This window comes from Pteropus alecto, unplaced genomic scaffold (assembly GCF_000325575.1).
Source record: "Pteropus alecto unplaced genomic scaffold, ASM32557v1 scaffold164, whole genome shotgun sequence".
Taxonomy (NCBI): Eukaryota; Metazoa; Chordata; class Mammalia; order Chiroptera; family Pteropodidae; genus Pteropus; species Pteropus alecto.
In genome coordinates, this window is record NW_006439568.1 from 23,280,340 (window position 1) to 23,293,916 (window position 13,577).

A 13,577-nucleotide genomic window follows, 5' to 3' on the forward strand; every position below is an offset into this window, starting at 1 on the left:
TCTGAGGTGGAGCTGAGGCGGTGATGCTAGTGCTGGGTAGCAGCTGCAAATACAAATGAAGCTTTGTTTGCTCGCCCCACTCACCTTCTTCTGTGCCCAGTTTCTAATAGGCCATGAACCTGTATCAGTCCACGGCCCAGGAGTTGGGGACCCTTGACTTAGAGGATTGGCTCATAATTTTCCCTAAGATGATAAAATATAATACAATTTGAGATTTTTACAGTTCTTCTGGTTCTCAGTGTTCATCTGCTACTTCTGTTAATATATAGCCACTAAATCCTTCTTTTTTTACATTTTTTTATTTATTGGGGTGACATTGTTTATTAAAATTATATAGGTTTCAAGTGTACAATTGAGTAATATGTCATATATGTATTGCGTCGTGTGTTCACCACCCAAAGTCGCCAAGTAGTTGACAACCCTATTCAGATTCACTTTCTCTTAATTGTGGCAGCTGTTTTTTTTAACTTTATTAACAATCACATTTGCATCATTATAGTTTCTCCCCATTCTATTTTGTTTCTAAATTCTGCTGCAGGATTATGCTATCAAAGACATTCTTTTACTTATTTATTTTCTTGTTTATATAATTAAAGCGGCTCTCAAACAAAATTTAGGCATCTCAGCCTAAGTATTTATCCTTCTTGCCCTACTGTTGCCTTTATCTAAACTCATAGAATACCATTTTTCTAAAATAGTGTTTCTGTCTTGGGGAGGCAGATCTTCCTACTGTGTTCTTCCTACTGTATTCTAACATACATTACCTATCTTAGTGTGTTTTTTCTTATTCATACTTTTCTTCCTCCCTAAAATTACCTGTTTATTCTGTATGAGGCACCTGAGATTACCTCAGCGATTCTTCTACTTTTATTTCTCTTAATCATATAGACTGTGCTAACCATCATAAATGTAACTTGTATGTCACATTGTAATTTTTTGTATGTGTTTGTGTTTTATTCCTTATTCTAGAAAATAAGTCCCTTAAAGGCAAAGAGCCTATCTTCAGTTATTTTTTGTGGTCTTCTTACCAGTGTTTCTCAAAAATTTTCAGAGTAGGACTGAAGTTTCTTCCTTCTTGTTACTCCACCAGTCTCTGGGGCAGGGGTCCCCAAACCCCCAGGCGTGGACCAGTACTGTTAGGAACCAGGCCGCACAGCAGGAGGTGAGCAGCGGGTGAGCAAGGGAAGCTTCATCTGTGTTTGCAGCTGCTCCCCAGCGCTAGCATCACCACCTCAGCTCCACCTCAGATCATCAGGCATTAGATTCTCATAGCCACAAAGGTTGGGGACCGCTGCTCTAGGGCACTATATCTGTTTTCCAGCTTAGCAGAAAGAGATGAATTCATGGAAGAGAGCACATTCAGTGTCTTACAGCCCAAATCAGGAGGTGGAACACAACAGTGACACTCACGTTCCATTCTGTTCCACTGACAGAACTTAACCACATAGTCACAGCCAGCTGAAAGGGAGACTGAAAAAGGGCTTGAGCAGTGATATGTCTAGCTGCAACTTTATTTTGTGGAACTAGGAGTCTCTACCACAACTATGTTAATAGAACTAATCTAGTGATTAGTCTGTAACTGTTATAAAAGAATTTATTGGTTCTTTGCCATCAACTCTAGTATTTCTGTAATCTGGTAAAATTCTCACTCATACTTTTCCTAAATGACATGTACACCGTTTTAAAGCTTCTTCCAAATGTCTGTAATTTCTTCCTTAGCACTAGAAATTTTTTGTCTTTAAGAATATTTTTGTGTTCTGTTGATCTTATTAAATAACTAGATTAAAAGATGGCTTTTACCTTATTCTATCTACTGACATAATTATGAAAATTACATTTTAAAGCTATATTGCTGCCTCAAAATAAGGTTATCAATCCCAAATTATACTTATAATCTTTCTCTCTTTCTCTCACACTCTTCCTTTTCAGTAAAAAAATCATCAAAAACCCAAGTCTGTCTATTCTGATGGTTTCCATTTTGTTTATCAGAATTGTAACAAACTTAGATATTTTAGCTAGATCAGGGTGTTATTAAAAAAGTGAAAGTTGTTTGATATATTTTAGAAATTAAGCAATATTTATTTTCCGAAAAATATTTTTTCTTTATTTCTGTTTTATTTCGCCATTGAAAATGATTACATTATTCAAGACATAATGTAGAAAATACGTTAAAGTAACAAAATAGTTGCCCTCCTTTGACCACTGATTATGTCAGCTTAAGATGAATTAAAATTCATACCTAATACCAAATAATTTTATTTTTATATGTAATGTACTCATCAATCTTTTTTTTTTTTTTTTAAATTTCTATCTGTTTTACTACCTAATCTACACTTCCTTTAGGCAATTATATCTTTAAGGTAGTTTTATTAATGTAGTTTTATTAATAGGATTGTATTTTTGTGTGTGTGTTTTAATGGTTTTTAAAACTTAAAGTAAACCTAAAAGTAAAATTTTTATTTCTAAAGCAGCTGAAATAGTCTCTATTCTTAACCCGCATATTTAATTCTGGATGAACAATCATTGAAGCCTGTGATCCTGATTAAAATTTATGTGCTATTTTAACATTTTTAGATATAATTCATAGAAATCTTATATTTATACCATTAAAATTTTCTTTTCTAGCATCCTTTTATCAAGAATGCAAAACCTGTTTCGATTTTAAGAGATCTGATCACAGAAGCTATGGAGATCAAAGCAAAAAGACACGAAGAACAGCAGCGAGAATTGGAAGAGGAGGAAGAAAATTCGGTTCGTAATTACCCTCAAAAACTTGATTTTTTTTTTCGGAGTCATTTTTTTATAATTTTGGCCTTTTCCTTTAAATATGTCAGTAGTAGTTACCGTTTTATTATACAAATGAGGTATATTCATTCTTGGAAATGTAGTCTGTTTTTATTCGTTTGTTTTAGGTCTCTCTTTAGCCTGTTGCTAAGAAGGCATTTTTCTTTTGGTTTCCTGTAGGTGGCATCTAATCCTCTTGGATCCCTGTTTTATATAAAAACTAAGAATACTTTTTTTTTCCTTATAAATATTCGATCAAGAGCGCTACCTTCAGTCTCAGTCCTGTCAGTGTTAGTGACAGTTTTAGTAGCATTTGCCCAGATTCTCCTGGGGCTCTTCGGTGTTCGTTCTTGGAGGATATGTGGGCGGGGAGGTTCCCTCTGGGTTGGAGGATTTGGGTTGTGGCTCAGCCTACTGTTTTGCAACCCTGGCTGGTAACAATCAGCTGTTGCTTCTCTGGTGTCCCAACTTTGATTTGCTTTCTGCCCTGATCTCTGGACACTACCGCTGGGTGGAGCTCACAGCTCTCTCAGCCTGGGTTGTTCCAGAAACCCTCAGCACCTTCTCCCCTCCCCCTCTTCCTATGGTGAGCTCCAGCTGCGAGAGGCAGCTTCTTTGTTTCTCCCAATCTACCGCTGGACTCCCGACGTTGTGACCTGTGCTAGCTCTTTTGCGCAGACAAGTTGGTCTGTAGAGTGGGTGTTATTTGTTGAGTTTTAGATGTTCAGCTCATTGTTATTTCAGGGAGAGAGATCTGAGGACATTTCTCATTCCACCATGCTTCTGAAGTCATCTCACTAATTTGCTTATAGGTTTATCTTATGTTTAAATACAGACAATTTATTAGCGTCACACGTTTTTCCTTCCATGGGTTTTCTTTCCTCTCTTGACTCATTGTTTCCTCTAGCCCTTTATCCTCCTCTAATCTGCACTGATTGCTTTCTTGAATCTGGAACAGCTGTCATCTTCCCACATCATCCTGGGAATTTTCTTTTCTTCCCTTCTGTAATGAATCACCTGTTTCCTGGGTCTTTCTTGTTTTACTTCCTTATTTTGATGAATTATATCTTCCAGGAGCTTCCGCACATTAGCAGTTTTTTCAGACCTTGTCTATCTTACCATGTCTTTATTCTACTGTTACTGTTGATTGATTGAGTGTAAAATTCTGGATATAAAGTTCTGCATTGGAAGTAATGTTCCCTTAACATTTTCAAGGCTTTGTTCTGTTTTCTAACTTAATGGTAATGGTGATGACAAGACAGATGACATTCTGATACCTAATTCTTTGAACGTTTTATGGAAGGTTTTTAGGTCTTCACTTTCTCCCTGTTATTTCAAACTTTCATAATAATGTGCCTTGGTGTAGATCTATTCATTGTGTAGAGTGTCTTTTGGCTATTTCAATTTGAAAATACCCTTCTATTCTTGGCAATTTTATTTTTGCTATTTAATAATTTTTTCTTTTTTCTTTCACTCTGGAACTCCTTTTATTTGATTGTTGGACCTCTTAGATTTATCTTTCAGTGGTCTTTTTTCTTTTTTTCTTTTTCCTCTTTCCTTTTTTGTTCTTTCTTGGAAGTCTCTGCAAGTTTATCTTATAACCCTTCTATTTTTTTCATATAGAATATTTAATTTCCAAGATCTCCTACTCTTCCTCATTCTTATGATTACCACTTTGAGTTTCTTTTGCTCCCTTCTTTCTATTTCTGTTATGTTTTGATCATTGACTTTTCATTTTATGGGTTTTCTTCAGACATCTAGTGATTATATCTGAGAGAAGCACTAAAGTTGCTCTGTGTAAGAGTAAGTTTGGTCTTTTGAGTTAGCTACTACTTATATATTTACCTGCTTTCTAGCTTCCAAGTTTTTTTCCCCTAGCTTCCAAATTTTTTGACATTCTCGTTTGCTGTTGTCTCCTCCCCATGGTCTTAGTGTTTATGAGTTTATCCTTTTTCTGTGCCTTTATTGTAATTTTGGAAAGGTTTTGGAAGGGATGAGCACAAACCTACGTGTTCAGTCCTTCATTTTAATGGAAGCTCCTATCATTTGTCATTTCTCGTGTATTGTGAGTTATAATTTTAAATATTGTTTTTAATGTGATATTTAATATATCTTTATAAATAAATTATAAAACTTTTAATATAATAATGATTATGAAAATTTTGAGTACTTATAAATTAGCGTAATTCATAGAAAAGCTATAGTCTGTTCATTTCTGGTTTATTTTGGATAATTTGTAAAACAAAGTGATCCACGAAGGGAAGGGAAATCTTCTAAAAGATAACATTACAAGAAATCAGGGAAATTTAAGGCAAGTCATAACAAATTAGCAGTTGATAAGAATAGAAGTAAATGGATATTTCTTTTTCTGAACCACTGTGTCTTTTACAAAATAATTTTCTTTAGGTGGTGGAACAAAGGTACATACAATCTCGGATCATCCAGTCCCCACCATATGAGAACAACTGTAGAATGGCCATTATCTGATTGATTCTATGCTTACTTTAACATCCATATCTGTGAAGTCAAAGTCGTCGCTTTGTAATCTCTCCTTATTTTCATAATTCCTCTTGGTTACATTTGGCCCATGAAACTTGGTTGTTTTGGAGGGAGGAATTTACTCCAGTTTGGGAGGTTCTTTTGGCTAAAATCTGCTAGATATGGTACTGGGGACTGGCTGCCTTTTAGGATATGGCAGAAAATTTGGATAGATGTAAACAATTGGAATTTTTCCCTATTCTCTTTTTCCTCCTCCTTTATTTTTTCAAAGATGAATAGTCTTTTCAGCACCATTTAAAATCTGCATTGCCAAGCTTTACTACTGCATTTATTTTTAGCCCAGAAGACCTGTATTCTTTGATGGCCTTTATAGTAGCTATCTTAGGTCTTGACCTTGGATTGGGCCTTATCTAGTAATGTGGCTCATATGATACAGGGCTAGTTTGTCACTGGATCATTGAAAAATTTGAAATAATGTAAATCGAAATTTTTCCCTGATTTCAAAATTCTAGAGCTGGGAAATTCACTCTCTTGAGTTGCTACATTATAAGAGATCTGTATTCACTATTCAGTATTAATACTTGAGCCCAATGTAGACCCTACTTTTCCATTTTGAGTGAGCGTAATTTTCAGAAAATTTATGGGTTATACCAACATCAACTTATAATTCTTCTAAACTTAATTTAATTCTACATAGTTCAGCTTATTACAGTTGAAGAAAAATTTGTGGCCTAAAATTAAATTTCCATCAACTCTCAATGTGACTTTTGAAAAGGAAACATTGTTATGATAACCATTTCAAGATATGTTGTTTTTAAAAATTTTAGTGTTGTACACCTGCGTCCTGGGTAACTATTATAAACAAACCTCTTTAAATATTTTTTTATTCAAGAAAGGTACAGGGCATGATTGGAAATAGTGCCTTATAAATTTGATTTTTATACCTATTATAGAAAAAGCTTGTCTGATGAGAATATATCTTGACAAACTGACATGTTTTGATAGGTGCTGAGGTAATTGTACAGATTTTTAAAATTAAACAAATTGCAAACAGAGATTTCTGCAGTAGGTTAATTCCAATATCAAGGTTTTTGTGTTAGTTTAAGCATTGCTAAACATGACAAAGATCTTTTTATAGCATTTCTCATGTGATATATATTTGGTGTTGAGATGGGTCAACTGTTTTATATAGTAAGAAAGAATTTGTTTTCTGCATATTAGTGGAAGATAGTCCAAAATCTTTAGTGTGAATCGATTAAGTAACATAACTATATTTATTGTATTTGCTGTAAATACCTGAATTGCTATAGAAAGTCCACTTTTTAAAAAAGGTTATCTACTAACAGAGATGTTCTTTCCACTCAATACAACTTTAAAGTACATTTTGTTGTTACCAAGGATCATTCATAGTGGATTATAAAGCAAATCTCTGTGAATTGTTTCTGCCATATAAGTTTTAAAAATCTTATCCAGTACAGGAAGCATTTAAAAAAAATAAGACATGCTTCAGGGCATTTTTTTTTTAAATGTACATATTGAAATTTACTAAACTTTTAAAAAATATCTTATTCTGAAAAGAGAGTCCAGCAGATATTCTGGTTAAATAATAGAATGCAGAGTTCTGTTCTTTCAGTACAAAATATTTGTGTACGTGTGTCATTTAAAGTCTGTATAGTTTAGTTACCTCTAATGGAAAAATGATTCCTTGGAATTTCCAATATATAATATAATATGTAGAATATTTAGCAAAGGCCTAGATTGTTTGATGTCTCTTTGTACGTTTAAACTACTGGGGTATTTTCAGAGAAAAAAAAACACAGTGTTTGGTTTTCATTCTGAGAAATTTCTGATTTAATTGATACAAACTAAGGCACAGGCATCAGAATTTTTTAAAAGCTCCCTAGATGATTCTAATGTGGATGAACACCTGTATGTTCTAGTATTGGACTTTGTGACATAAATATTTATTCAAATTAAAAAGTGAAGGGTTTCTTTCATTTTCTTTAATTAACTTAATTTTTTAATAGTTTTAGATTTATAGAATTGCAAAAATATTACAGAGAGTTTCTATATACCCCATATTCAGTTTCCTCTTTTAGTAACATTTTATATTAGTGTGGTATGTTTGTCACAATTAATGAACCAATATCGATAAATATTTTAAACTAACGTTCATATCCAGGTTTAATTTTTACCTAATGTCCTTTTTCTGTTTCAGGATTCATCTAGGGTACCACATTATATTTAGTTATCATGTCTCCTTAGGCTCCTCTTGGTGTCGCAGTTTCTCAGATTGTCCTTGTTTTTGATGACCTTGAGAACTTTGAGGAATGCCCCTCAATTGGGATTTGTTTGATGTTTTTTCTTTCGATGACATTGGGGTTATTTGTTTGAAGGCGAAAAATCAGACAGAGGTAAAGATTAGTTTCATCACATTATATCAAGAGCACTGAAGGAAAAACTTGTTTCCTCTAATTACAGCATTCTGACACCAAATGTGTGGATTTTCCACACCAAGCAATTCTCCAGTTTTCTGCGGACACTAACTGGTTGTCCTACAATTTAATTCATTCTGACAGTAACTACCTGGAGTTAGCACAAACCCCACACAGGTTAAGGACTCAGTTCTGCAAAACTTCACCCCACCTCAGATACCCATCACAAGTCTGTGCCCCCAGTACTCACGCCCAACTGGCTATAAATAGGAGGTTCCCACAACCCCCTCCTCAGGTTCAGAATAGCTCGTAGAACTCAGGAAAACACTTTCCTATTACTAGTTTATTGTAAAGGATGTAACTTGGGAACAGTCAAATGGAAAAGACGTACAAAGCAAGGTATGGTCAAGGAGCATGGAATTCCCATGCTCTCTGGCATGCCACCCTCCTAGCACCTCAATGTATTCACCAACCTGGGAGCTCTCCTAACACCTTCTCCTAGGGGTTTTATGGGGGTTCTATTACATAGGCATGGTTAATTAAATTATTAGCCATTGGTGATTAACTCAGTTCCTAGCCCCTCTCCCTTCTCTGGACGTCAGCAGGTTGGATTTGAAAGCGCTAACCCTCTAATCACATGGTTGGTTTCTCTGGCAACCAGCCCCCTTCCTCCAGTAGTCACTTCATTAGCATTAATTTAGGTATGTTTGAAAGGGGCTTATTATGAATATCAAAAGATGCTTCCCTCACCCCATCAGGAAATTATAAGGGTTTTAGAAGCTCTGTGTCAGCAACTGGGGACTAAGACCAAAAATATATATTTCTTATTATATCATTATATCACAGTGTCAGAAGTACGTTCTGTTAACATGTTGCCCATGATCACCTGGCTGAGGTTGTGTTCGCCTGGAGTTTCTTCACAATAAAATGACTTTCCCTCTTTCCATACTATACTTTTTGGAAGGAAGTCACAAAACACAGCCCGTTCTAAAGGAGTAGGGAGTTATGCTCCCCGTCATTGAGGACAGAATATCTACATAAATTATTTGGAAGTCTTCTATACAGAGTTATCTATTCTCCCCATTTATTCATTTATTCAGTCATATAGATCTGTATTGACTCATGATTATTTAGTTTACACTTTGGGTTATAATCTGATACTATATTTATTTCGTCGCTCAATTGTTCTAGCTCTGGCCGTTGAGAGCCTCTTTAATTGGCTTCTCTGTTCCTTGGATATACCCTTATCATTGTCAGTTTGCCTTTTTAAAAAAAATTTATATATATTTTTCTTATTCTCTGACACTATAAGATACTCCAGGCTCATCTTATATATTTCTTGCCAGTCTTAGAATCCTAGGAGGCTAGTTCCTTTTATTAGACAATGGCATTAGAAACCAAGATCTGGACTTCTTGTCTAGGTGTGATCATTGCTACTGTGAGTGAAATGTTGTCACTTGTAGACCCTTTCAGCTGACAAAGAAAGATGTGTGTGTGTGCCAACTTGTGTATAACATGTTTATAACTATTTATATCTATAAGTAGATATAAATAGTATAGTTATAAACATGTATATCTGTGTATAACTATGTATATATATACTTATCACACACACACACAAATCTATATCCATATTAAGCTAAATATGAGTTCGCTCTGACTAGTTCATTATTGCATGGATCATTCTGCCTCCCCTTGCTTGTTTATAACCCCACGTTACAGTGGTGAGAAACCTGGCTCCCACCATTCACCACCCGTTTTCTAAATGTTTCAGTTCTTATATACATGTATGGTGGTTTTAGAATTGTTAACCAATTTTCCCATGAGAATCAACTTTTATTAACTAGACCACAGTGCTTACATATAGTTTTTTTTTGTTTTTAGTCTTACAGACTCCATTCACTTCCAGTGTTACTTAGGTTAGCATCTTTTCTCTCTACCTCCTTTAAGAAAGTTCTTTTATACATTTGAAATATGGTTAGATTTTGTGTGTGTGTCACCTTCTGCATTCTATCCTTAGATCTCCTGACCTAAATGATTCTTTAAAATTTGTGTACATTAGGGTTCACTCTTTATGTTGTAAAGTTCTACAGGTTTTGACAAATGCATGGTGTTACATATCTACCACTATAGTATCAAACATAATAGTTTCACCACCCTAAAAAATTCCCATGCTTCACTTATTCCACTGTCCCTCTACCCTGAACCCTTTTCAGTTACCGATCATTTTATTATCTGTAGTTTTCTATAATGTCATATAATTGGAATCATACACATGTAGTCTTGTCAGACTGGCTTCCTTCACTTGGCAATATACATGTAAGATTCATCTATGTATTTTTATGGCTTAATAGCTCATTTTTTTTTTCACTGAATAGTATTCCATCGCATGGATGTACCATAGTTTATTCACCTACCGAAGGACATCTTAGTTACTTCTAGTTTTGGGCAATTATAAATGAAGCTGCTATAAACATTTGCTTACCAGCTTTTGTGTGGATGTAAGTTTTCAAATCAATTGAGTAAATATCCAGGACTGTAATTAGCGGATTTTATGATATGTTTAGGTTCATAAGAAACTGCCAGACTTTCTTTCAGTGTTATACTGTTTTTCATCCTCACCAACAATGAATAAGAGTTTCTGTTGCTAAGCATCGTCACCAGTAATTCATATTGTCAGGTTTGTTTGTTTGTTTTGCAGTTTAGCCATTCTGGTAAGTGTTTAGTGGTATATTATTATTGGTTTCCCCTAATGACAGAGATGTCGATCATCATTTTATGTGATTATTTGCCATTTATATATCTTCTTTGACGAGGTATCTGTTCAGTACTTTATCTCATTTTTCATTGTTTTGTGTTGTTTATTTTCTTATTGTCGATTTTTAAGAGTTGTGTATTTTGAACACAAGTCCTTTGTAAGATAAGCATTTTTCAGATGTTTTCTTCTAGTCTGTAGCTTGTCTTTTTATTCTCTTAGCAGTGTCTTTCACAGAGCAGAAATTTTTCGTTTTAATGTCACCTATCCATTTTATTTCGTGGATCTTGTTTTTGGGGTTTTATCTATAATATTACCACCAGACTCAAGATCACATAGATTTTATCCTATGTTTTCTTTCAGAGGTTTTCTGGTTTTACATTTATATTAAGGTCTGTGATCTACTTTGAGTTAATTTTTTGTGAAAGCTGTGAGATCTGTGTCTAGTCTAGAGGTTTTTTTTTGTTTTTTGGTTTTTGGTTTTTGGTTTTTTTTTTTTGCTTATGGACATCCCGCTCTTTCAGCACCCATTGCTTAAAAGACTGTCCACTCTCCATTGAGTTGCTTTTCTGTCTTTTTCAAAGATCAGTTGGCTGTATTTGTGTGGTTTCATTTCTGGGATCTCTAATCTGTTCCATTGATATATCACTGATATATGTGTCTGTTCTGTCATTACTACACTGTCTTGATTAGTGTAGTTTTATAGAAATCATAAAATTGGATACTATGAGTCTTTAAATTTTATTTTTCTTATTCAGTGTTATGTTGACTATTCTAGGCCTTTTGCCTTTCCATATAATTTTTAGAATCATTTTGTCAGCATTTACAGTTAACTTGTCAGAATTTGTATTGGGATTGAATAGAATTTATACATTAAGTTGGGAGGAAATGATATTGAGTCTTCTAATCCTTGAACATGGAATACTCTCAGTTTATGTAGACCTTTGATTTCTTTCATCAGTGCACACAGATTCTGCATATATTTTTTTAGACTTAAATGTTTCTTTTTCTTTTGGTGCTATTAAACATTTTTAAATGCTTGGTTTTTTTTTTTAAATTCCAATTTTTAAATTGTTTATTGCTGGTACATGGAAAGCAAATGATTTTATATTTTGCCCTTGTATCCTGTGACCTTGCTATACTCGCTTATTAGTTCCAGGAGTTTTTTGTAGATTCTTTGAAATTTTCTACAGTCATGTCATCTGTAAATATAGTTTTATTTCTTCCTTTCAAATCTTTGTAACTTTTATTTTCTCTTGTTTTACCACACTAATTAGACCCGAGTTTTAACTGTAACATGGTTCTGTATCTTCACTAGGTTTTCTTTCTCCCTATTTCAGAAGATATATATTTTTTTCCATTCATAAAAATTTGTGTAGAAGAAAAATAAGACCTGGTATTTGTCTACAAAAAGATTACAGTTTAGTGGAGAAGGCACCTTCATAATGCAGCATGTCAAGTATGTGATAGAGATAACACATAAAGAATGGGAATTGTCAATTTATTGCCTCTTGATTTTCTAACTTTCTACTGCCCTTAAAAGGCCCCTTCTCTACTTGCTTTTCAGTCAGTCATGTTGCCCTTTTCTTCCAGGGTCTATCTCCTCAGCCTAAAAATGTATTTATATTTTTACCTTTAAAAAAAAAAATCAATGAATATTTCCAACCAAACTTCTTAATAGAATAGTCAGAGCTTTTCTTTCTTCACTTCACCACATTCTCTTTTCCCATTTTCTCATAGTATGGCCGAAACATTCTCCAGCAGTACTCTTTCCAAGGCAACTTCCTAGGTAAGATGAGGTCACTTCAGCACTTGTTTAATTTGAGGTATCCATGAGTCATTCAAGTCATTTTGTATATAGCAGGCGGTTGGATATACAGGTTTGAATCTAAAGGGCGAACTCAGGCAATTAGAGAATCAACAGACTTTTTGCAGTTGGTAGTTAAACCATAGGAAAGATGGGGTTGCTCAAAAAGTGCTTAAAGAAAAACATAGGTTGCTGCTTTTGCTTAGACTACTTCTTACTTCATCTTCATTCACGCGATTAACTTCTTATCCTTGAGAAGTCATCTTAGCCATTGATTTCTCTGAAAGGGAAAACCGTTCATGATTCTCCTCCAGGCTTTAGTTAGGCAAGTGCTCCTACACGCTCCCATGGTGTCCTGTGCTTAGCTCTATGAGAATATTTATCTCACTGTATTTATTTTTCTACTAACTCCACTAAACTGTTCATTTCTCAAGGACAAAGACTATCTTGGCACACTGCCTGGCGTACAGTATTTCTTTTATAAATATTTAATATTTATTGAGTCAACAAATATGTTTAAAATTGCTTTATAATAGGTCTTACCTGACTTTACTCATTATTTAGTATCATCAACATAGAATATATTTGCATTAAAAACAATAAGGTACATAATAGTATACGAAATATTTGGTCAGCAATGCTTAAATCAAACATGTGATAAATACTTGGTTTGGGGGAGGATTGCTTGTTTTTGGCTGCCCTGACACTCCCCTGCCGCAGAATTTCATTTGTATCAGGAGTTTCAGTAATGTAAACTACATATTAAAATTAATATTGTTATTTTATTGTGCTTCAGTCTTCCTCTGAATTGTATATTTTGGAAGCTGATTTCTTTAAATCATTTTATAATATTTCTAAGTTTATACAAGGGAGATATATATATATGTATGTATGTATGTATGTATGTATGTATGTATGTATGTATATTAAAGTTTCTGTTTGCTGTTAACACTACCATAATGGAACAGAAAAGGAGTAAGAGAATGAAAGGATAAGAAAAAGAAATTCTTTTCAAAGACAATTAAGTCTTTAGTTTTATTTATTCTAGGAACATAAGATATATAATCATTTCTTTTTATATGAAAACAGTTTAGAATGCAATGATAAGTAATAAGAATATTTGATATTTCCTGTTGTATGTTTCCATCGATTTTATGGGAGCAACACCTGTTCATTGAGTCCTGCTATTATGTGCAGGTCATTGGGGAATATTACTAGATATAGACAACATGTTCCGTAAGAAATATAAATATTGCTTATTTAAAAAATAACTTATGACGTTGCAATGGTTATGGTA

General features: G+C 34.0%; 1 protein-coding gene across 4 annotated transcripts in view; it reads left to right on the plus strand.

Moving 5' to 3' along the window:
* The window catches only part of STK3 (serine/threonine kinase 3), a 281,612-nt gene that overhangs the window by 167,430 nt on the left and 100,605 nt on the right, over positions 1 to 13,577 (plus strand). For all 4 annotated transcript variants that reach the window (XM_025050109.1, XM_015593063.2, XM_025050107.1 and 1 more), the window contains one exon: positions 2,626 to 2,751. In XM_025050109.1, the coding sequence (XP_024905877.1) occupies positions 2,626 to 2,751 (126 nt within the window). The remainder of the gene's footprint in view (positions 1 to 2,625; positions 2,752 to 13,577) is intronic.